General features: G+C 38.9%; 1 protein-coding gene and 1 pseudogene across 1 annotated transcript in view; one reads left to right on the top strand and one right to left on the bottom strand.

Moving 5' to 3' along the window:
* Window positions 1-20324, top strand: part of LOC145775550 (uncharacterized) — a 35867-nt gene extending 15543 nt beyond the window's left edge. The window contains exons 18-53 of the mRNA XM_082586849.1: window positions 290-409; window positions 663-815; window positions 1050-1124; window positions 1475-1579; window positions 1713-1891; window positions 2516-2654; window positions 2753-2907; window positions 3312-3389; window positions 3840-3978; window positions 4462-4581; window positions 4988-5083; window positions 5474-5605; window positions 6229-6363; window positions 6683-6819; window positions 6986-7550; window positions 8029-8430; window positions 8702-8902; window positions 9033-9220; window positions 10623-10712; window positions 10954-11107; window positions 11249-11386; window positions 11637-11761; window positions 12275-12395; window positions 12921-13056; window positions 13262-13449; window positions 13543-13635; window positions 13913-14017; window positions 14387-14512; window positions 14673-14789; window positions 14902-15009; window positions 15148-15297; window positions 15692-15757; window positions 16015-16101; window positions 16523-16721; window positions 18076-18185; window positions 18504-20324. Of these exons, the coding sequence (XP_082442975.1) occupies window positions 290-409; window positions 663-815; window positions 1050-1124; window positions 1475-1579; window positions 1713-1891; window positions 2516-2654; window positions 2753-2907; window positions 3312-3389; window positions 3840-3978; window positions 4462-4581; window positions 4988-5083; window positions 5474-5605; window positions 6229-6363; window positions 6683-6819; window positions 6986-7550; window positions 8029-8430; window positions 8702-8902; window positions 9033-9220; window positions 10623-10712; window positions 10954-11107; window positions 11249-11386; window positions 11637-11761; window positions 12275-12395; window positions 12921-13056; window positions 13262-13449; window positions 13543-13635; window positions 13913-14017; window positions 14387-14512; window positions 14673-14789; window positions 14902-15009; window positions 15148-15297; window positions 15692-15757; window positions 16015-16101; window positions 16523-16721; window positions 18076-18185; window positions 18504-18509 (5238 nt within the window). The 3' untranslated portion in view covers window positions 18510-20324. The remainder of the gene's footprint in view (window positions 1-289; window positions 410-662; window positions 816-1049; window positions 1125-1474; window positions 1580-1712; window positions 1892-2515; window positions 2655-2752; window positions 2908-3311; window positions 3390-3839; window positions 3979-4461; window positions 4582-4987; window positions 5084-5473; window positions 5606-6228; window positions 6364-6682; window positions 6820-6985; window positions 7551-8028; window positions 8431-8701; window positions 8903-9032; window positions 9221-10622; window positions 10713-10953; window positions 11108-11248; window positions 11387-11636; window positions 11762-12274; window positions 12396-12920; window positions 13057-13261; window positions 13450-13542; window positions 13636-13912; window positions 14018-14386; window positions 14513-14672; window positions 14790-14901; window positions 15010-15147; window positions 15298-15691; window positions 15758-16014; window positions 16102-16522; window positions 16722-18075; window positions 18186-18503) is intronic.
* LOC145775398 (protein GVQW3 pseudogene) lies at window positions 17323-17703 on the bottom strand (annotated as a pseudogene).
* Window positions 20325-21596: the final 1272 nt, after the last annotated feature.

The raw sequence follows: 21596 nt of genomic DNA on the forward strand, positions 1-21596 counted from the left end.
TTGAGTCATTTTATTAGCTTAGCGATATTGCGCTGACTTCATCGATAAGTATTGTCAATTTTTTTTTAAAAAGTTTTATTCTCACTTAGCCAATCAGATTTCAGTCGCATATTTCGGAATTTTTGCGTTGCTTTTTCAGTAAAAAGTTGTTGGAAGAAATGCTTGATTGTTTTAAATTGTAAAATGTCCAGTGACGTTGCTGTTTTATGCCCAACGATAAATCGAAACATAAGTTGTAACGAAACCGTTTCAGGACAAGATATTTAAATCAGGCGTTTTTTCTGGGCAGGCACGAAACCGAATTTTAGACCAAGAATCTCTCCTGAAAGATCGCAAGACTGAAACAAGGAAGAAAACTGATGTTATGGTGGGTGGAAGCAAGATCACGAAGCCGGAAAAACTTCCTTCGGTAAAATCGTTTTAAGGTTTCATCTTCATCATTTGTTTTGAAAAATAAAGTTTTTAGTTTCATTTCCTCGTTAAGCTTGTTTATCTTGTTTTTCACAATGCGAACTCACTTCGTAAGTTTATTTTTGCCTTTTAAAGTTGGATAAATATCGAAAGCTCTTTAAAATAGTTTAACAAAATTTGAAAGTAGAACTTTACATATTTTTACAACCTAGTAACTTTGTTTTGAATTTCGAAACAATCTTGTGTTTCAGGCAAAGCCTCGTGTGTCTTCCGATGTGCGTGTCTCCATCGAGAGTGAATGGAAGAAGGTGGAGAGTGTTGACTCTTCCATAACCCCTGATGCTCCTCTTCGAAATAATCCCATCACTGAAACTGCTTCTATGGTGAAAACTCTTCAGTGTGAGGTTAGTATGGAGTTGTGCAAAAATAATAGAGATTCATTTTTAGGCGTTTCAAATTTCAACCTTCAAGCATAAGTCTGGATACCACCGAGCGTCACATACATCCAATCCTTACCAGATGTTGTTATTTTTGTGATGATCGAGATATGTGATAAGTTTCTCATATCCTTTGTCAAGCAGTTCTTACGATGCTCGGTGGAATAAATAATTCAATTTAAGATTCATTTGTTGACATAGGTTGATTCGTTAAAGAAGCAAATGGAACGGGTACAAATTGAAAGGAGCCAAACTCAGGAAGAACAGCATTTAAAAGTCAGTGGATGGTTCATCTTTAATTGACTCGATTCGTGATGGTTGTTTGAATTAGGCATTTCATTTTGCGAATTTTGTAACGGCATCTAACTTTTCAGAAAACAAATCAGTCATTTTTACGTTTGTTTGTTACGTGTGCAGACGTTAAATCAATGTGAAAATGACTGAAATGCCACCTGAGTGGTGTCAACTTTGGATTTGCTCAGCTTGATATCAACAGGTCGCTACATTTTGCTAAGAGTTGTTGGAAAACATCTCGCCACGGCTTGAACGTCTCCATAGGAAAAATGGCCAAGGGAACGAATGATTTAAGTTGTGTAAAAGTTTTTTTTAACAAACTGCGTTTGCAGGCCAATTCCACTTACGAAAACCTTGCATCAGTGGACGGAGAAAACAACCAAAAACTCCAAGAAAAGATCGATCAACAAAGCCATCAGATTGAGAAATTAAAACAAGCAAGTTTTTTTCAATCTTTGTTTTTTCTAAAATTCACCAACTCCATCATGTTGAAAGTGGAATGTTTTAACAGATGTATCACTGACAAACCCCAGTCAATTGCCATGGCCAATGAACTTTAATCCCTTTCAGGAATTGGGAACAGCTCACGAGACCCTCCGAAAGAAAGACAGCGAGCTGCGTGGTTGCGGCATGCAGTTGGACATCTCGTTGTCTGAGGCTCAATTGGTTGAGACTCAACTCACCAACTCCCAAAACGACTTGCACTTGGAGAAGAGTAGAAGGGAAGAAGCGGACAAAGAACACTTGCGGTTGGTTTTTGTTTAAAAGTATCTCCGTGTGATGGGTCACCACGATCGCAGCAAAACGCCAACAGTTGATTATTTGAAGCAAAACCATCGTTGTGTCCCGTTCATAAATATGACAAAGTTTTTCATTTGTTTTTTAGCCTGTTTTCCCTTCAGGATCTCAAGTTGAGATTTTATTGTAGATTGAGAGAAGGCATCTTGCCGCCACTGTTAAGTTTGTTTTTTATTCAAAAATACAAACAAATTTTTGAAATATATTGAGTTTCCCTTTTAGCAGCATGATTGTTGCTTACTTTACAGTGTAGATATTAACGACCTAATAACACAGCTTTCGAAACAAAGTTGCCTAGGCATGTGCAATGACAAATTTATGTGCTATGGCATTGGTCATAGCACATGACTAGGGAACTGTGTTCCGAAAGCTAGTGCAAACCGCTACTACCACAGCGAACTCGCAGCATCAGGCTAAAACAAGTCGTTAATATCCACATTGTGAAGGAAATTTGCTTTCACTTCGATTATAATAATCGAATAATTTTATCAATCATTTTTTTCGCTGCGTGTTAAACTAGAAGGTCAAGCTTAAACATTGACAGCTGTTTACATGGTTGATGATGTTGCTCATAGGAAAGTAAGAACGTTAAGCAAGGAACTGGAAGAAAGTGAATCCCAACTGAAAAAGACAGAGACGCTTCACTTGGATGCCCAGCGGAAGATTCGAGAACTCGAACGGCAAATTCATATGCAGAAGGATCATAATAAAGAGGTGCTGACTGCTGAGGCTATGTTGGTTTTTAATCGATCTCAGTAGTTGAGATATTGGATTTTGTGGTGATTTTTTGTATTAACAAATTTATTCTTTAGGAGGAACTCCTCCAAGATCATATTGGGATGTTACGTCGCCATGCTGAAGAACAAGAAATGGAGATGAAAGAGATGCAGGAAGCATTTGAGGAAAGATGTCAGAATCAAAAGCAACTGGAAGATCGTTTAAGTGAAGCTGATAGGCTCATCAAAAAGTGAGTTTCCTTTGAACAATAACAGTTTAAAGTGGTCTGTATGCTGTGGCGTTGTCTCAGACAGCAAATCGATCGCTTTTTACGTTGATTCATCGTCTGCAGACGTCGAATCAATGTAAAAAAAGACTGATTTGCTGTCTACCGTTGTAATTTTATTCCGCACGTTTGTACTCTTATAAGTGTTGACGTTGTATGTATGTTCATTTTCATTTCAGAGTTGTTCGTTTGTGGAACTTTTTTGATCGCGTGGTTGCTTAGTAACCGATCAAAGGATACGTTATTTCAATGCAAAAACCTGTTTTCTCATGATGTCTCACTTTTTACATATTTTTATTTTATGATTTACTTTTAAATGGCCATCTGCCATGAGCCCTTTGTTCATAATCAGTGATGTGTTGTGATAGTTATGAGGAGCAGATGCATGAAATGAGAGAAGCGTTGAAGAGCACTGATAAGAACATCACCATGATTTCTGCGCACAGGTGGCTGTATTTTGCTTTCATCTTTTTTATGTTGTACATTGAACATTGCATGTTAGAGTTCTCAATGCTATAGAAACCATATGAAAAAAACGTAGCTGTTTCATGTTAATGGTTGTGTGAGGTGCTTGTCTTCCAATGATGCATACCAGAGGTGGATCAATTATAATTGAATGTGAGTAATTACTCGTTTTTATGTAATTGTAATGGTAATTGAACGGGAAATTGTGTAATTGACCCAACTCTGATACATACCCGGTTCCATATCTTGTATCTTGTTAAGCTGGATATGAATAACCACCACTCACGCTTGGTAGCTGAACGTGGGATTGCTTTTCCCTTCATGAAACTGTTATTTTTGCTGTTTTAAATATATTTTCAAATCGAGTGCCATTTACTCGTATTGGGCTTCTCTTGGCTGCTGAAACTTATTGTCTAATATGAACTGCGCAGAAACGACGCCCAGCTTGACATCAAGAAGCTGCAGGCTGAGAACGAAAGGTTGCGTTCCAACGAAGCGAAACTGAACGAGCGAATTCAAAATCTCGTTGCCCAGAGCCAGGTTGACGAAGATTGCAACTTATCACTGCAGGTTGGTTACTTTGTTGAAAGGACATCTTTGCATCCAATTTTATTAGAATTAATATTTGAAGCAAGTTTTTCGATTTATTGCTATTTCGATACTAAAAGGATGAATATCGGTACTCTTGTTTTCAGTGACGATAAGGTATTTTAACATTGCACAATCTCTATTGTGGGACTGATGATTTTGTGTGATTATGAAATTTGATTTTTCACTTTGAAAGCAATTAGACTACCAATTAATTTTTGTTCCAAAATGGGCTGCAATTAAAGACTACAAATACAATTTTATCTTAACCTCGATCTTTTTAAAGTGTTAACCTCCAGAACAACTTCATTTATTCTCGTTCTTTCAGTCTTTGACAAACTACAATTTACTATGCGTTGTAAAAGTGATTAGTTATCAACCGGGCTCTTGATCACAGAAACGGAGGTAATTTTTTTTCTTAACATGTTTTCTTATTGATTAATTATTCTCTTTTGTCCTTTCTAGGAGAGTTTGTCGAAGGAGAAAGAAAGCAGCCAGCGGCTCCGTGTTTTACTGGATGAGCATGGTGTAGATTTTGCTGAGAACGAAAAGAAACTTCACAAATCAACCATTGCTTTGAATAAGGTACGTAAAGCGATTTACATTAGGTTGAATTTATGCGCTCACTCTACTTTTCCTAACGGACAATTTTTTTTTGCTGAACTACACCAGCGATTCCTCCGGGAAGAATCTGCGATGAGGATGAGGTTTATTCCTTTCCATCTCACTGCATCTTTGCGTAGCTGCTTGAAAAAAACATGCAATTTTAGAAATTGATTTTATTGCTTGAGGTTGGCTGTGTGCCTTAAAAGTACTTACCCATATGTTATACCCCAGTTTTAACGGTGCTTTAATATATTTACTTTTATCTCAATTTTTGACATGTCCGGTGGATATTTTCAAGAGCAGTTATGATGCATTTGTTATGTTCAATCTTCCTCAGTTATAAAATAATTTATCACTTTCTATCGTTCGACATCATCATTTGAAGGTTTCTGAGCGTCTAAAGTTGGCTGAAGAGGAGAAGTCAACGCTACAAAGAAAGTGCAGTGAATTTCACTTTGATAATAAGAAGCTCAAGGACGAGGTACGTATTCTCTTAGTCTGCGATTTGATGTTATTGAAATTGGCGTTGGCAGGCTATTTTAAGAGTGCGTTTGTTTGTAATAATACTTGAATAACTGTTTTGGAAGGGCGTTGTCGGATAGTAGTTGATTAATGTGTCCGGTTGGGACATCAGAGTTAGTGAAAACCACCTATAGTTAAACATTTTGATATCTTTTAAACGTTAGACGTTTGTTTTTTTATGTTCCAGAGGCTTAATTTATATCTAATCAACTAATGCAGTATTTGAATATTAGTCGACAATGTTAGTTGCAATATTAATCTGCTTTTGTGACATCTTTTTTTTTAGCCGCCCTTTCTACGTCATATGTTAAGAACCTGAACACAGCAAACCTTGTGACTTTCCTTACAGATTGCAAAACTTCACCATTCAGATCAGGCAACCAGAGAGTTGAGATCTCGCCTCAAAGCTGCCGAGCAGCAACTTAGCGATATTGAAGATATTCGCTTCAAGGCTTCAAACTCCAGCGAAAGCAGCTTCAAGGTTGGCTAGGTCAAAAACAGATCGAAACCTGTCTGAGAGACCCTTACTCGGCATTAGGATGCTTCTGAGTTTGCGACTTTCAATTTTTTTTTTCACAGAGTCATGCAAAAGTGTCCATCCTGACAAAAACACCACATGAAGAATATTTTTGAAAACTATTGCAGTTTGTAGGTGGTTCAAATCTTTTGATGTTTTTCTCTTCATTTGCATATAGGCTAGTTAGGAACAAATGATATGGTTGCCAGATCACTTGAAATGTTTTCAAGGACATTTTAACGTTTAGAGATTATTGAACTTCCTCTTCATACACACTTTGAATACTATTTGAAGTATTGTTCCTTTTCACTAAGTCATAAAACAAAGCCCCAAATATTGAGATTTCTATTGCGTTTTGATTCGAAAGTAATGCAATTTTCTCTAATAAGGATCACCCTACTAAGTAGCTTGTAGGTTAAAATTTTTAACTTCAATTTATAACATCAACTCATTTTTTCATTAGATTCCCCTTAAACGTATGTTGGTTGAATCAACAAAACAACAGGACTTTTACTTTGCTTTTAAAGACATAGCAGAGAAAGCCATCAATATGTTTTAGTTTGTAAAATTTGCTATTTTTTGTCCAGGCTAAACTAACAGAACTAGAAGCGGAAATGGGGGGCACCGGTCAGATGATCGCCGCGCGACTGCAGTCGCTCGAGCCATCCCGCCGTGTGTCTGATCCTCATATCGTAGTTGAGAAAGAAACACAAACGCACAAGGTACGATGATTCTAGTCGTTGCAAAGCCAAATTTCTTGCTGTTGTATTCCATGCCACCGCCAGCTGAACAAACCTCATGCAACAGATGTGCTGGTTTGTAAATGTGCTGGTTTGTAAAATGATGTGCTTTAATGTTCCATTTTTTGTTGGTACAGTATAATAGTCAGATGATTGTTTTTGGTAATCGAAAAGACGTTTTATCATTCCACATACTATTTGCTGGCGTGCTTCTACTATTGATTCATGTGGAGTTCAGTCTTGTGTGATTCATTGTTTGTTATAAGACATGTTAGTTTCGTAATGTTTGAATCATTTGTAGATCCATCGGTTGGAATCAGAGATTGAAAAACGAAACAAAGATTTGAATGAGCGTGAAAATAAACTGAAGCGAAGTGAGGACAAGGTTAAGATAATGGAAGAACGTGAAAATGAAGCTGAAGGCTTATTCACTGCAAGGTGCGTTACTATTGGTGTATAGAAGACAATTATGTTGTGAAAGTCCAACGGGTGAATACTGAGCAGTGAGCACTGAGCACCTTATTTTGTTTATAGGTGACAAACAAACTTTATATCTTTTGCTTTAGCGTTGTATACCTTCCAATGTGTATTTTATCACTTTTAGGTTAAAAGACTTGAAAGCTACGCAAAGTGCGACCTCTGGCGGTTTGGAAACAACCATCGTTGATGTAAAGATTCATTCTAACGAGCTGGAAGAAAAACTTAATGCGATCAAAGACTGTCTTCAGCAGTTACATTCCCACGTTTGCCTGGTTTACGATGCGAACAACACTGCCAGCGCTGCCAGAATGTTAGACGCTGTCATTGAGGATATTCTTCAAGCGTCGTCGGGTAATCTTGAACTTTCCAACTCTTCTCCGCTTCTTCCTGCTCTGGATGCGGGTGCTGGCGACAAAAGATGGAGCCGTGTTGCCGATCCCGAGTCCAGGCAGCAACATCAGAAAAGGATGTTGCGACTACGTCAATTAACAGAACGTCTAAAAAGTGCAGACAGCCGATTAGTGAGTCCATCTTCTCCTCCGGCATCCTCCATAAGCCAGCCGTCCTCTTCCTCATCCCTGAAGTCAAGTATTAAAGTCGTTCCCCTTTCGCGCTCCAAAGATTCGGCGGTTTCAAATCAACCGGAACCACTGGCTGAGGAGGCGGCTGCTCATTTGTTTGCTAAACAGGTACAAGATGTGCCTTCGATCAATGGTGCTTTTACAATATATTGATTTAACATCGGCTAATTAAATGCACACCAAGTTCACTAACAAAACTGTGGTAATATATTAATCGCATACTGAAACACCATATCACAGGCTTTGTTGGATGTTATACTGAAGACAAATCAGCATTAAAATTTATGCCAGGATTTGTTCTCAATATTATGGCATCCACCTATCTAAGGAAGCAAGATCCGGTAATAACTTCCCGTACCTAATTAGCAGATCACAAAATGTGTTCTTCTTTCAGCTAGGAAAGCACTTTCTCGTTTTTTATATCACTTTGTTCTCACCAGGCAATTTTTGACTGCCTAACTAGTATTCTAGCTTGCCTTTCTCTGCGGGTTTTAAATTGTCTTGGTTTTAAATTGTCTTGTGAGCAGTTTTGTTCAAGTTGAAAGTGAATGCTTATGTGCGTTACATCACATATTCAAATACTTAGATCAGCACGCAAGCGCTCTTGTTCGCTGAGATGGCGGCCACTTTACGTCGTAACCAATCGTCACCGGCTGTGGTCAACATCGGTCGCATCCAGTCCAACTTCAACCACAACAACCGACAAGCCAGCGCTACGTCACATCAGCCGACGGCCGCAGAATTTTCTGGTACTATCCCTCACCACAGCGCCGCTGGTGGCCTGCTTCAGCATGTAGACGCGTTGGCGCAGAAACTGGCTCTAGAAGGTGTGCTCATGCGAGAGATAGCTCGTCTCAAGGAGACCTGGCTCTCGAGTCGCGCAGGTCGCAACGTTTCCCACCGGGTCTTGTCATCCGCCTCGCAGCAGCCCACCTCGGAGCTCTCTAGCGCTATGGTGGCTCATGCTCACATCAGCTACGTTCTGCAGGTCAGTTGAAGATCGTCCCTTAAACATCAACCATTTATACTTGTTTGTACGAAGAAAAGGAGCTGGTGAAGCGTTGGTAGTGTTTCATGGGGTAATCGATATAGAAATCAAGTTTAATCTTTTTGTTAAAAATCGATAAATCTTTATCGTTTTCTGCTGCAAGCAAGTCAACTTGAAAAGAAATGTTGTTGGACGTTGATGGTCAAACCTCATAATTTTCTTTAAGTTATTGAAACTTTTTTTCTATGATTTTCGACGTTCTCTTCACTAGGTGTACAATGAGCGCATATCTCGTCTATCGTTGGAAGCTCGACAAGCACGCCACCGAGCGGATGCAACCATGCGGAAACTACGCGAACTCGTCACCGCTTGCAAGACACAAGATTTGGAAGCGGTGTCTAATCTTGCCGTCCAAGTAGATACGGACTCCATCGCTCCTCCGTACTCCTCCATGTCTCCTTGGGAGCAGCAGGTACACAGCTCACGTTGGTGTAACGTCAACCGAATCGAAAATTGGTGTTTTAATGCTTGAGCTGTTGGCGCTTTTGTCGAAACACTTGGGGCACAAGTTCAATCATGATTTTGTGCACGACATGTTTTAGGTCGATTACGGAACTTTACATGGAGCGCAGTCGATGTCGTCACCGTCTTCATCCGAGGTAGCTAATCTCGACCAGGAAGCAGCTTTTTTCCATCACCTGGCGGACGACTTACGTTGCATGTCTGTCGATGTCCAATCACTTTCTAAGTTGGGTGCTCAGCTGCTTCAAACAGACACCGTCTTGCAAAAGTAAGTTAGTTTTACTCGATTGGTAGCCGTATCAGTAAAATAACCTTTCGCTCCAAGAACGATCTTTATAAGTCATAAATCGCTTGCTTAGTAAGCTATCTTTGGAAGGAATTGCCACAGACGACAAGTATGCTAAGCAATCTCAGTTGTGCAATGTGACTCTGCTTCACAGTTTATGTCATATTCCGTACATGAAACAAACGTAAAAACAGAAGCGTTATTTCTTGAAGGAGCAAGGGTCTTTCTTTTTATCATCCAAGATGTTGATATTGCCTGGAACCAGAGAGTATTTCCTGGATCAATTACACAGTTTTCATTTCAATTACATAACAATTACTTCCAAATGTAATCAAATCACTAATGTTCCGATCGAACAAAATTGGAAGACCCCATATTAGAGTTTCACCCTTGTTTGGGATTATCAGTGGTGCATTCCCTTGTGTCTTGAGTTGTAGAAGTCAGGTTGCAATGACAATTGTTAGATTGCAATGTAGAAGTCTCTTTTCAACGGCTCAACAAAAGTACGGATATCATGCGTGTAACTTATCTAATGTAGGCTAAATGTTATTTGGACCAAAAAATTTTGAAATTACAAATACAATTACACAACAACAAAACGTTTCAATTACAATTACATGAAAAGTATAGCTTTGGTAGAGAGATACTTTTTGAAAACCATAGACAGATATAATCGATAACAGCTTTATAAGATTGAATTGCACAATTCAAAAAATGATACATAAAATAAAATAGCTACATAACTTCAAACGTTTTCGGCAAAACTTTATGCCCTCGTCAGGAAAGTACCTTAATTCATCTAAACAAAAACAAATATTCGTGAAATGTTAATAATAAATGACTGAAAATAAATAAAACTGACACTGACCTGCGTACAAACTACAAGCAACAACTGACGAACAAACACAAACGGTGGTAACAATCTGTCATAAACTATGCGGGAGTGTGGTCATGAGACAAGATAGTGAGCGGAACAATGCAAAAATTACAAATGAATTACAAAATGAACAGATTACATGAAAATATGGAATTAATTACATTCAATTACAATTTAATTAATCCAACTCTGCTGCTGGAATACCTTGAGATTATGCAAAAGAATGGCCGGTTTTTAATCTCTACATCGAAGATACATAAACCTTCTGTTTCGTTTATTATGCGAAGGATGTTACCGTTGATGATGACGTGGCGAGTGGTCTGTTCCTCAGCGCCTTTGTTTTGTTGTGAGGAAAGTAGATTTTAGGAAAGCTTCAACTTTTCTCACGAAAATTTGCTTTTGCATGTGGTTGTTTTCGATCAAACTTGCATAATACAGTACCACGCACATATGTGATTTTTCTGCTGGGTTCATTATCCATTTTAAAGCATGTTATCTCTGGCGCAGATATCTTCACCCAAGCGAGATAGGAGAGCATGCGTCTATAGTCGCCAGAGAAGCCATTGTACAAGCCGAAGTTATTTATATTTCGAATCGGTAAGCACTTCTAAAAGAAACAAATAAGTCATAGTATTCGTGCTTAAGCTGGTATTTGTACGTGCAGTTGAACAACAATCAGCTTTTTTTGTATTCAGCTTCTATTCTACTGTACTGTCTATGTTGAAAAAATATAACATGCACTAAAATGAAGACAGTGAATTAAGTGAGCACTTCCTGTGTGTTTTTACTTTTTTTGCGTTTACTTTACGATTGATTTTTTCGTTATTGGGTTTGTTAGGCTGCGTGGAGACTATGATGAAGAACTACGTAAAGCGAAGAACGCCGTTTTCGAGCAATCCAGCCACTTCGAGGCGCTTAAGAGTAAAATAAAGCAGTCTGAAGACAACTGGGCGGGAAAACTGAAGCAAGTTTCAGAAGAACACAATGCCAAAGTATGCATGAATGCAATCATGTCACAGACATAAGCAATGAATTAGTGATATTTTAGTCACCTAAACGCAACGTCTATTTTCATCAATTTTGCGTGAAAGGTAGCTGGACCTTATCTTTAATCCCTTTTGCTGACTTTCCAGGTAAGCAGGTTGATGCAAGAGGCTGCCAGGTTGGAAAAGGCTCGAGCCGACATGTCGAAAGACGTTGATGACAAGTTAACTCGCTTGTCTAGGAAACATGAACAGGAATTGGCGACGTGCAACGCCAAGCATGAACAGGTGGGATGATTGATGACTGAGAAATTATAATAATCTTTTATACTGTTTCAACGTTTTGTTGTTTTCTTTGACACTTCTGATTTCTTGTCATTGATGCTCCGAAAATGTATTTTACTTTGAGTGTTGACGTACTTTTGTTTACTGTCAACTTGTCGCTCGCAAATTGCTATCCTGTACGTTTAGAAATAGAGGTGTGTTTTACTTAAATATAAATGTACGGTGCATTGTACAAATGGTGTTTGTCGTCCAGGAGTGCTCATCACTGCGCAAGGAGTTGGCGACGGCGAGGAGTCAGCTGAAAGCTAAAAGCAAGGAGCATCTGAGTGAAATAAAGAGCCTCACTCAAAGACTTGAACAGATACAGACGCAACACAGGTGCAATGTTTAAAGCTCATGATGCATGCGCTGATCGAAACTGTTTGTGAGTCGACAAGTTTTTGTGTAGAAATTTTGTGTCTAATCCAGCTTAATGCACAAGCTTACGTTTGATGAGGTCACAGAAGGGGCTCGCTATCGTTTCCATTCTCGCTCACTTTTGCCAACGTTCCACTAACAACTTCGTGTCTATCGGCGATTTTGAATCAAAATCTGCATTTTTTTACAGTTTATCTAATAAATTTATACCCTGGTTCGATATATCTCTGGTTTTGTAATATTAAACCACTGGGTTTGGACTTTCAAAAAGTTTACCAATCATATTTGATTAACATTTTTCGTGTAACGTTGTGAAATAGAATCTGATACGATCAGTTCAAATTGTTTGTTAGAAACAAAACTGAGCTTGTTTGCGAAGGCAGACAGACATATTACGTCATTGCTCGCATGTGCGAAGGATTGCGTCTCACTCCTTCATCATTCCTCTTCATGAACTTTGTTATTTCAAACCAGGAAAGAGAGCGATGAAGCTCGCAATGACTACGACAGAAAGTATGAGAATTCAAAAGCTGAATGTGCGAGAGAAGTTGCTAAAGCGAAGAAGGAGAATGAAGCTCAAGTTGAAAAGCTGAAGGTGAACTTTGCTGAGTCACCGACATCAGATTTCTTTTTTCTGTGCTCCTTCACAGCCCAAAAAAGATTAAGACATTATAACAGACTTTGTTATTGTAACTCAAAAATGATTGAGTTAGGATCTTGAGCTTAACAGAGTAAAGTTTCCGCTTCATGTTGTTCTTGAAGTTCGTTGCTCATGCGCACGCCCCGAGAGTCGAACCAGCGCCACGTGATCTTGGCGTTGCTTCGTACACAAACTGAGAGGTTGAACAAATGAGTCGTCTTGATAGAAATCTAGCTTGAGGTTAAATCTCATGTTTTGCCTGCTTCTTTCATCACTGTCGTTTCAAGGATAAAATATGCAATTTATTTAGGTGTGACACCGATAGCATGGCTTAAATGTCGGGGCTGTGGAGTCGGAGGAATTTTGGCGTTTCCGGAGTCGGCCAGTTATGGACCGAGGAGTCGGAGTCGCATATTTTTCGCACGACTCCACAGCCCTGTTAAATGACTTTGTTTATTAAACGTATCTTCTGCATTTCAGACGGAATTTGAAAATGAAATTAACGAAGTCGAGAAAGAATTTGCTGATAAACTCACGTCGATTGAGGCGGCGAAGAAAGTTGAAATAGAAAACCTGACGAAGAAACACCGAAACGATGTGAAAACTCTGAAAGCAGGTAAATAAGCGAATCGTTGTGTGTTTGGCTGCGATTTAAAGATAACTCTTTCACTTTACCTTAGTAATCCTACAACTGACCTTGCAAATAATTTGCCGTCAACTTGTTCGCAACCAAATAACTAAGTAGCCCTTTCATTGACATGGATGTGACGTTATGGATTCCTGTTTGTCTGATACACTACGCACATAAAACATTTTTACAGATAATCAATCAGTGCTTGCTGAAGCGGAACTTGGCGCCAAAGTCAAATTAGAATCACTCAAGCGCGACTTTGACAGTTTACTGAAACAAGAAAAAAATAAACACCAGGTGGCGCTCGAGGAAGTACGCGACAAAGCAGCATCAACAATGCGCGGTGCTTTGAAACAAAAAGCCAACGAATTGAAAAAAGTAAGTTTCATCAAGAAATATTGACTTCTAGCTGAATTTTTATATTTTTAAATTGCTACAATCCAAAGAATACATGCGCGTATCGTTTTTCAGGAACATGAGAAAGATGTGGAAAGCTTAAATAAACTTCACAAAGAGCAGCTGGAGCGAGAAAAAGAAAAGTGGATCGAGGAGGCCAAATCGCAGGTGGGTTGATTGGTTTGTTGCTTCTATGTTACGCAAGGTGGACTAGTCACTAATATTAGTTACGATTGTCCAAATCCATCTTCACATTTTTCACCGTATAATCACCGGTTTGCTTGCGCTCATTTTACCAACGATCTTAAAAAGGTTAAATGATGTCGTGCCAGTGACGAACACTTCATACATTTGGCGGGAATCTAATCTCATCGCTTGTGAAAAAAAGAACTTTTATAGGCCGAATCACGTTTGAATTTGTGTTTGAAAAATGCACAATTTTTAGATGAGATCTGAACGCGAGGTGTCGCACGGGCGCACCAACTCGTCAACATCGGAAAGCGACAGCAAGGAGGTTCTGAAAAGCAGAATCACAACACTGGAAAAGCAGGTGAAATCTATTTTCTGAAGTTTATCACGTGTTTGATTGTTGCCATCGTTGATTTGATAGGAAAAAGGATTGTGAATGTGCGATTGTCCTGTTCTGCTGAAATGTGAAATGCCAGTAACCAACTAAAAGGATTAAGCAACCATTTTTGTTGGCCTTTGTTTTCCAGCTTACAAAAGTTGCTTTTTTTATCTTTCATAACACGTTGCAGACGATGACGAAAAAGACATTGAAACAATGTAAAAATGATAACTTTTGCTCGCTGGGCATAGGACGTTGGCGACAAAGTATGAAGGATAGATTAGCGCGATTGAACTGCGTAGCTTTATTTACGCAGTTGGCAAAATACTGATCACGTGTTTTGCTTTGAAGCTCAACTCGATGCAAGGCCAGCTCGAGAGCGAACAGCATCGTCGAAATTATCGAACGCAGCTCGATGAGATAAAGACACTCTGCGATGACAGCTTCGCTTCCATAGAAGAGACTCATTCCAAGCAGGTAACATCCGCTTTCCATCAAAGGGTTAAACCTTTTGTTTGCCAATTGTTTCCCTAGAACAAGTTTGGTCGCGACTGTCTCATGCAGTCAACTTCAGCTTCTAGTTAAGGTAAAATTTTAGTGGTATGTTTCGTTAAATGAAGAATGTTTTCCTCTTCAGCTTCAAGACATGGCTGTTTCTCACAAGAGAGAGTTGGACAGACTCAAGGAGGAGCAAAACGAAGAGCTCGAAAACAACAAAGAAGACACCAGAAGAGTGATTGAAGCCATGAGGAAGGTGAGGGCACAATAGAGTCCTTGTCGATTGTGGGATCACAAGTCTTCATCACGTAGTAATATCATTTGTCGGTGCGGCTTTGGTTATCTCACATTCAAACCTATCCGTTTAGCATCACCTTGATGAGATTCGTGTACTGCGGGAACAGCCGCTTCGATCTGGTGCCAACCAGAACGAGACGTTTTCAGATGACGTCGAAAAACTTAATAAAGAAATCGAGGTATGTTGTTCAAAGTATTTCAACTGGTTTAATGTTATAGCAACTTGACTAAAAGTCGGTTTCACACAACGACGACATTATGTTATTTTTTCATCTAAATTTGCTTACTCGAAACCCTTCTTTTTTTTGCAACTGCAGACTCTGTCCGAACATTATTCAAGAAAATGCATCGAACTCGCAAACCTCATCGAAGAAAAAGAGAAGAGTGAGGATGCGTTGAGGTCACTCGAGCGTGACAATCGTCGATTGCGAGCGAGGAAAGTCGCATTTTCTGATCAAAACATTGAGGTAAAAGTTTCAATGGTTGGCCAAGCCTATTTCAAAATATAACCGCCTATCACTAATTCCGTTTACCATTCTTCATTAAACTGCACTTGAAAGGTTCTAATCGTGATGGTTCAGTGTCGACTTGGTCATATTGTCGAGTTAGATTGCAAAATGGAGGCTCTCTTCAAAATTAAAGCATGTACTTTTTTATGTCAAAAAAATCGCATTATCTATTCACAGCAAGTCTCTTATTAACCACCGTGCTAATGTTTTCTATGCCTGCAATCCATTCAGAGATGATGGTGTCAGTAGGCCTTTTACGTCACTGTTTTTAATTGTCAAACTGTGCTACTGTCTACAATTTAGAACTCGCTTTTTTGGCGCTGTGGGTTTAACGTGCTTGTACTTTGTGCAGATTGAGATGAAGAAATTAATGAATTCTCAAGACGAGCAATCCGCTGGAGATCTTTATCAACTGCAGGTGATTACGTCAATTGCTTTTGTTCGTGTCACATCAGCTTCCTAGGCATTCAGCCGTAAAATTTGAAATTTTCTTGCTATTAAGAATTGATTGACCTTGGATGAAATGTTTGTTTTGAAGTCGTGTTAGTTGAGAAAGCCGTACTTTCAACTAGCAACGCTCGCTCTTTTTACGTATCTCTACATCATCGTATCGTTGCATGCCGCTTTAGCGATGTTCTGTGCGTTATCTGCAATTCTGTATTATCGGTTTTTCAGGTGATGCTGAGAGTCAAAACGTCGGAAATCGATTATCTTCAACAAGAAGTAGCTTCCCTAAACAAGCAATTGAACGAATCATATCAGGTATATATAGGAAGATACATTTATTGAGTTCCATTAAGGATAGGGGATCTCCTGACTTCGAAGCAGCAGACCAGCGATTCTCCATCAAGTATCAGTTCAGAGTTCAGTATTTTTTATTAAAATTGGATGGAGAATCAGCAAGAGCCCTATTTATGGCATATGCATTTCGATCTACTACTGTAGAGCATCATTAGTGCCTTATTCAAATAGAATCTAGGACCTAATCTAGAATCTAATCTATATAGGAAGAGCGTTACTTGTTCTCTGCAATCAGGAGCCTCACTGCTGCAGTGGACAATTTAAACCCAAGTTTCTTAGCGAATCAGTTCTTTTTTTGCATTGATTCAATGCACCGTTGGTTCACATGCACCATGCATACGTGTTAAGATTCTTTTTTATCTTATCTTGATTATGTTTGCAGGAAAGCAAGCAAGCGAATCGTAAGCATAAAAGCTTGTTCGAAGAATTGACTTTGTCTCGATCGAAGGAAGCAATGGCGAGGAGGGAGGTTACTCGTCTAAAGGAACAGCTTTCCCGCAGAGGCATCCAATCAGATGACGATCTTGATATCGCAGAAGGGAGTGAACCGCAAAAAACGACTGGCGTCAAAAGTGGATATGGTAACTTTTCAAAAACTACCCATTCGTTTCATAATCACTTGATCGAACCGGTGCAAGGTGGTGATGCACATGCATTGCATATAACGTACATGACGGTACTGTACAGTACACTACACAGTACAGTGAGTACACATGTGTTCGACTGCTACAAAAGTAAAAAAAAAAATTATCTTGGAGCGCATTGCCCTGTTCTCAAGAAGCACGAAGAATAGGAACATACGAGGTCCGGCTAAAAAGAAACGAGACTGGTGAATTTTAAAGTTTATTAAAACCCATAGCAAGTGAAGTTCACTTTGAATACGAAGTACAACTATAATGTGACCTCTAACGGTCACCTTCAAAATATTCGCCATTGGCTTCCATGCACTTTGTCATTCTTCTTGACCATGTCCTGAAGCATTCTTCAAATTCCCTTTTTTCTATTGATTTGATGTGTGCTGATTGGTGAATTCACAGTTTTCCATTGCCGGCTCTGTCTTTTTGTCTCAGGATCGTATTGAAAAATCCACGATTCGTCTCCTGTGATGACCCTTTCTAATATTGTTTCATCTGCATCAATTTGTTCAAGAATGTCTTGACACACGTTCAGACGACGAGCTTTCTACTCTTGTGTCAAGAGCCGTGGAACCATGTTGGCACACACTTTTCGCATGCCCAACTTTTCTACCAAAATGCTTCGGACTGTTTCTTTGTCAAGTCCAAGTTCGCCAGCCATAATTCGAATAGTGAGCCGGGGGTCACTGCGAACCAACTGACGAACCTTTTCGATGTTTGCATCTGTCTTAGAAGTGGAAGGTTTTCCTGATTTGAGATCATCATCCACATCCTCCCTTCCCTCCACAAATCGCTTGTGCCATTCAAACACTCTTGCTCTCGACATGCAAGAATCACCATAAGCCTCACGCAGCATCTTCAAAGTCTCTGTTGCTGTTTTTCCAAGTTTAACACAAAATTTGGTGTTGATTCTTTGTTCAGTTGTCATTTTGCAAAATTGAAAACAAAATCACTTTATTCAATAAAAAAGTGTAATGGAAATTGTTAACAGATACTTTACCACCTTCACTTCACTCTCCCTAAAAACAAACGCAACAATGTCATTGTGACAACACATCTGTTGAACACTCAACAGATGTTATGAAACTCTGTGAAAGCATTGATTCGAGTGAGACTTTTGTATTACGCAGTCTGTGGTGTCAGTCTCGTTTCTTTTTAGCCGGACCTCGTACATTTTGGCCTGAGCTGATTCTGTTTTGAGATGCTGACTTCCAGTTGAGCACTTGTTAGCTAGTAGCTTTACATTATCTAACATCAAAACGGAGCATTTTTTGTTTATCTTTTCTGAATTTTGTTTTAGATTTTCAAAAGTCTCGCAGTCAACCGGATTTCAAGCCTCCCTTATCCGTGACCTCATCAAATACGTCAGTGAAGAGACGTAGCTCCGATCGATCTGGCCGCCACGGCAAGGTACGAGTGTGATGTTGTTTCCTCCTGAGCTACTAATAACTACATTCACGACGTTTCACGAACGAATGGCGAGGCTGGTAAACTTCCCACAACGACATGTGTGATCTGCAATTGTGTGGAGATTTCTTCAGTAAACCATGGAATTGTGTTATTTCCTTTTCTTTTTGCTCTTGAGGTTGGCCACATGTCAAAGTGGGAATGAACTGTAGCTTCACTACTCAAGACCCAAGATATGAAAGAACAACCAACCAACAGGCTGACGTTTGAACGTGTGCCCATTTCTTAGATAGTCATACAAGTTTATTCTTTAATTTTCAGGTGTAACGATTACTCTGAAGAACATACACTGCGTCTTTCTGCTTTATCGGCTGCTGTAGAGATGTTTTCTTTTTCATATATTTCTTTATACGCTTGATTTTTGTGGTTGAAATTATACAGAGTTAATATTTTTTTTACCAAATATCCACGTCAACTGCCGTAGCAAAACATTATTGTGGGTGCTCAGCAGATTTTTTTTACTTTTATTGCTGTTGACTTCCAACAACAGACCATTTTGTTTCTTACATCAATTTGATATCAGATTATGTTGCATTGTTGAGAGTAACGTTGTATGTTGCGCACTGACTGTTATGACAACAACTGGAATACCAGCTCTTTTCTACATTCATTCAACGTCTGTAGACGTTAAATTAATATAAAAAGGGTTGGTTTTCTGAATAGGAAGGTGCTTGATTTTGACACAATGACACTCAGTTTGCCCTAGTCACAACGTCAGTAACAGATTTTTGAGTGAATTTCCAAGTGTTGAAACTCGGCGGAAATCGTGTCTTTCTACTTGATACGTGTACTCTAAGGTGTTACGAAGCGATTTTTTTGATTTTCTTTTATTCAGAATGCTCGGCTGGTGCTATTTAAATGCGTTTGGAGTTAATCCTTTCGTCAAGGATCTGTCAGTTTTGCATTTCATCGCATTGTATAAGCACAAACAGTATGCAAACTAACGAGTTTAAAATCTGTTTCAGTAAAACTTGTAACTTTTTGTTCTGTCGTTTAGCAACTGGATCCCCATTCTGTACTTTTGTATTGCTGGTGACCTGATGCTCTTCTAGCTTTGTTGCAGATCTAGACTAATCAACAAACAAGTTGTGCTAATGTGTATCGTATGTAGTTTACATATATCCTCAGTCCCCATTTCCCTAATGTTGCACATCGCATAATGATTACATATAATAAAAACAATATCTGCTCCATTGAAGCTACTCTCAGTTTGTTGTTACCAGCCCTGCTTGACATCGTCACCAGATCATTTTTCCTAATGCTGCAATTTCTTGTAACAGCTCATTACATCTTGCTAACTACATTTTGCTGGCTAAAGAAATGTGGGTTTAAATGTTTTATTTTTCACAAAAGTTTTTGTATTTAAAGCTAACCATAATTTCCACATTAATATCGTGTTACTTTAGTGTCCGTGTAATGATTTGATACACAAAAAATACATTGATCTGACACTAAGAAGTTGTAGCATGTCATGTAAGATTTGCGCCTCGTGAATGAAAGACATTAGGATTGTTTCAGGTCGAATTTTTTTATAAGAAAAACTAAGACGAGTGTGACACATTAGAAGCGTGTTTGGTTCTGAATCGAAGGATCTGATGCTTGATTCTCCAGTTCTCTTTTCTGTCTCTGACCACCGTATGTTTAAAGTTAAACGGCTTTCCACTGTCTTCTGTAGATGTTAAAAACACGTGAAACCAGTATTGAGTCTTGTTGGTGCCATTTTAGTGGTCTTAATCTGTCTCCACATGAGCCACCAGTGATGAAAGCAAACTTTCTGTTGCTGACGAGCTTTTGTGATCATGCAGACCATGTGCCATTGTGCCTGTCTCGGAGCACGCGAAACAGCTTTAGCAAAAAACAAAGATAAGAACCTCTAATTTTTTACTGTTACCCAAAAGACAACATGTTACCCAAAAAAATATTTCAAAACATACAATGCTTAATGTCATTTCAAACAGAGATATCTAGTCTAGAAATCTGTGATTTCAAAATGTACAATGCTTCTACTTTTTTCTGGACCTTGCTATAGTTAGCATATAAGTTATTGTGTTTTGATGTGATGGTCAGAAATAAAAACAAACTGAAACCGAAGAAAATAAAGGAGTTTACCAACAAACGCAAACCTATATAGTATACAGTATAGGATTGACCCATGATGCAAGAAAAGGATCCACCGAGAATACAAGGTGATATACATAAATCAACATCTGAATAAAAAAAAAATCAGTAACCGCTCAAGTAGCCTGCTGTGGATGTAGCAGTTAGCTCCATGAAAATTGTGCACTGTGCGCTATCTCTAAGGGAAAATTACGTTTCGCTGAAGTTCGAAATTAAACCAATTCTCATAGGATATCATTATTAACTCTTGAAATCCACCATCTCATCCGAAACTTCAAGACAATTTTTATTTCACTGCTTTGAAGAGATCGGAACATTGGCCTCTGTCCATAGGTAACAATGTCTTTTTAGCAGAGATGTGCGTATGCTACGCCGTAGACTTTTTGTTTACGCTAACGCTTACGGCCACATTTTTTTTGGATAGTTGTCGCTTGAGGCTACGCCGTAAAGTTTTTACGGTTTTTTAGCGTATGGCGTCAGCCGTCAACGTGTACTTTTTAATGTCTTTTGTTACGCCAATACCTTAGTGGAAAGAATGTTTTTCAATGGGCAAAGACATATTGAACCCAAAACGCAGCAAAATGTCAGATGAACACTTTCAGATGCTTGTGTTTCTTCGTGGAAATTCAAAATAAAACTTGTTTGTTTCGAGTGGTTTATACCGTGTGAATGTTTGGCACCTAGCAAACAAAATGAGTTTACGCTAGTGTATGCGCTGACGCCGCCAACTTTTTTTACAAGTTACGTTGACGCATACGGCGTATGGTTTTTCGCACGTTTGCGTTAACGCTGACGGCGTCAATCTTTTTGTGTACGCGTACATCAATGCTTGTTAGACGGAATACTGAAAAGTATGACATTATTTAAAAAAAATCAAAAATCGTATAATTTTCATTGGGTGAGTAGCTACTGTAGTAGAAGTAGGGGATACAACACATTTTTTTGGGGGTAGTGTCAAAAACATCAGTGTCCAACCTTTTTGGAAACAGTTTGGTTGTACGACCTCAAAACTTCAAAAAATAATAAAATCCGTCAAATACACATCAGTAGACATCATTCGTAAGATTATCTTCATCAAATTCACGAAACGAAAAATCACGCTAAATTTCAATGATATACAGTATACAATTAACTCACACCAACAACTCAAAATATATAGCAGCCTCAATTTTCAAAGAAATCGGGTACGCCGGTCTAGTTTCCAAGCTTCGGTTCTCGGATGTATGACCATGACCA

This window comes from Aplidium turbinatum, chromosome 8 (assembly GCF_918807975.1).
Source record: "Aplidium turbinatum chromosome 8, kaAplTurb1.1, whole genome shotgun sequence".
NCBI lineage: Eukaryota > Metazoa > Chordata > Ascidiacea > Aplousobranchia > Polyclinidae > Aplidium > Aplidium turbinatum.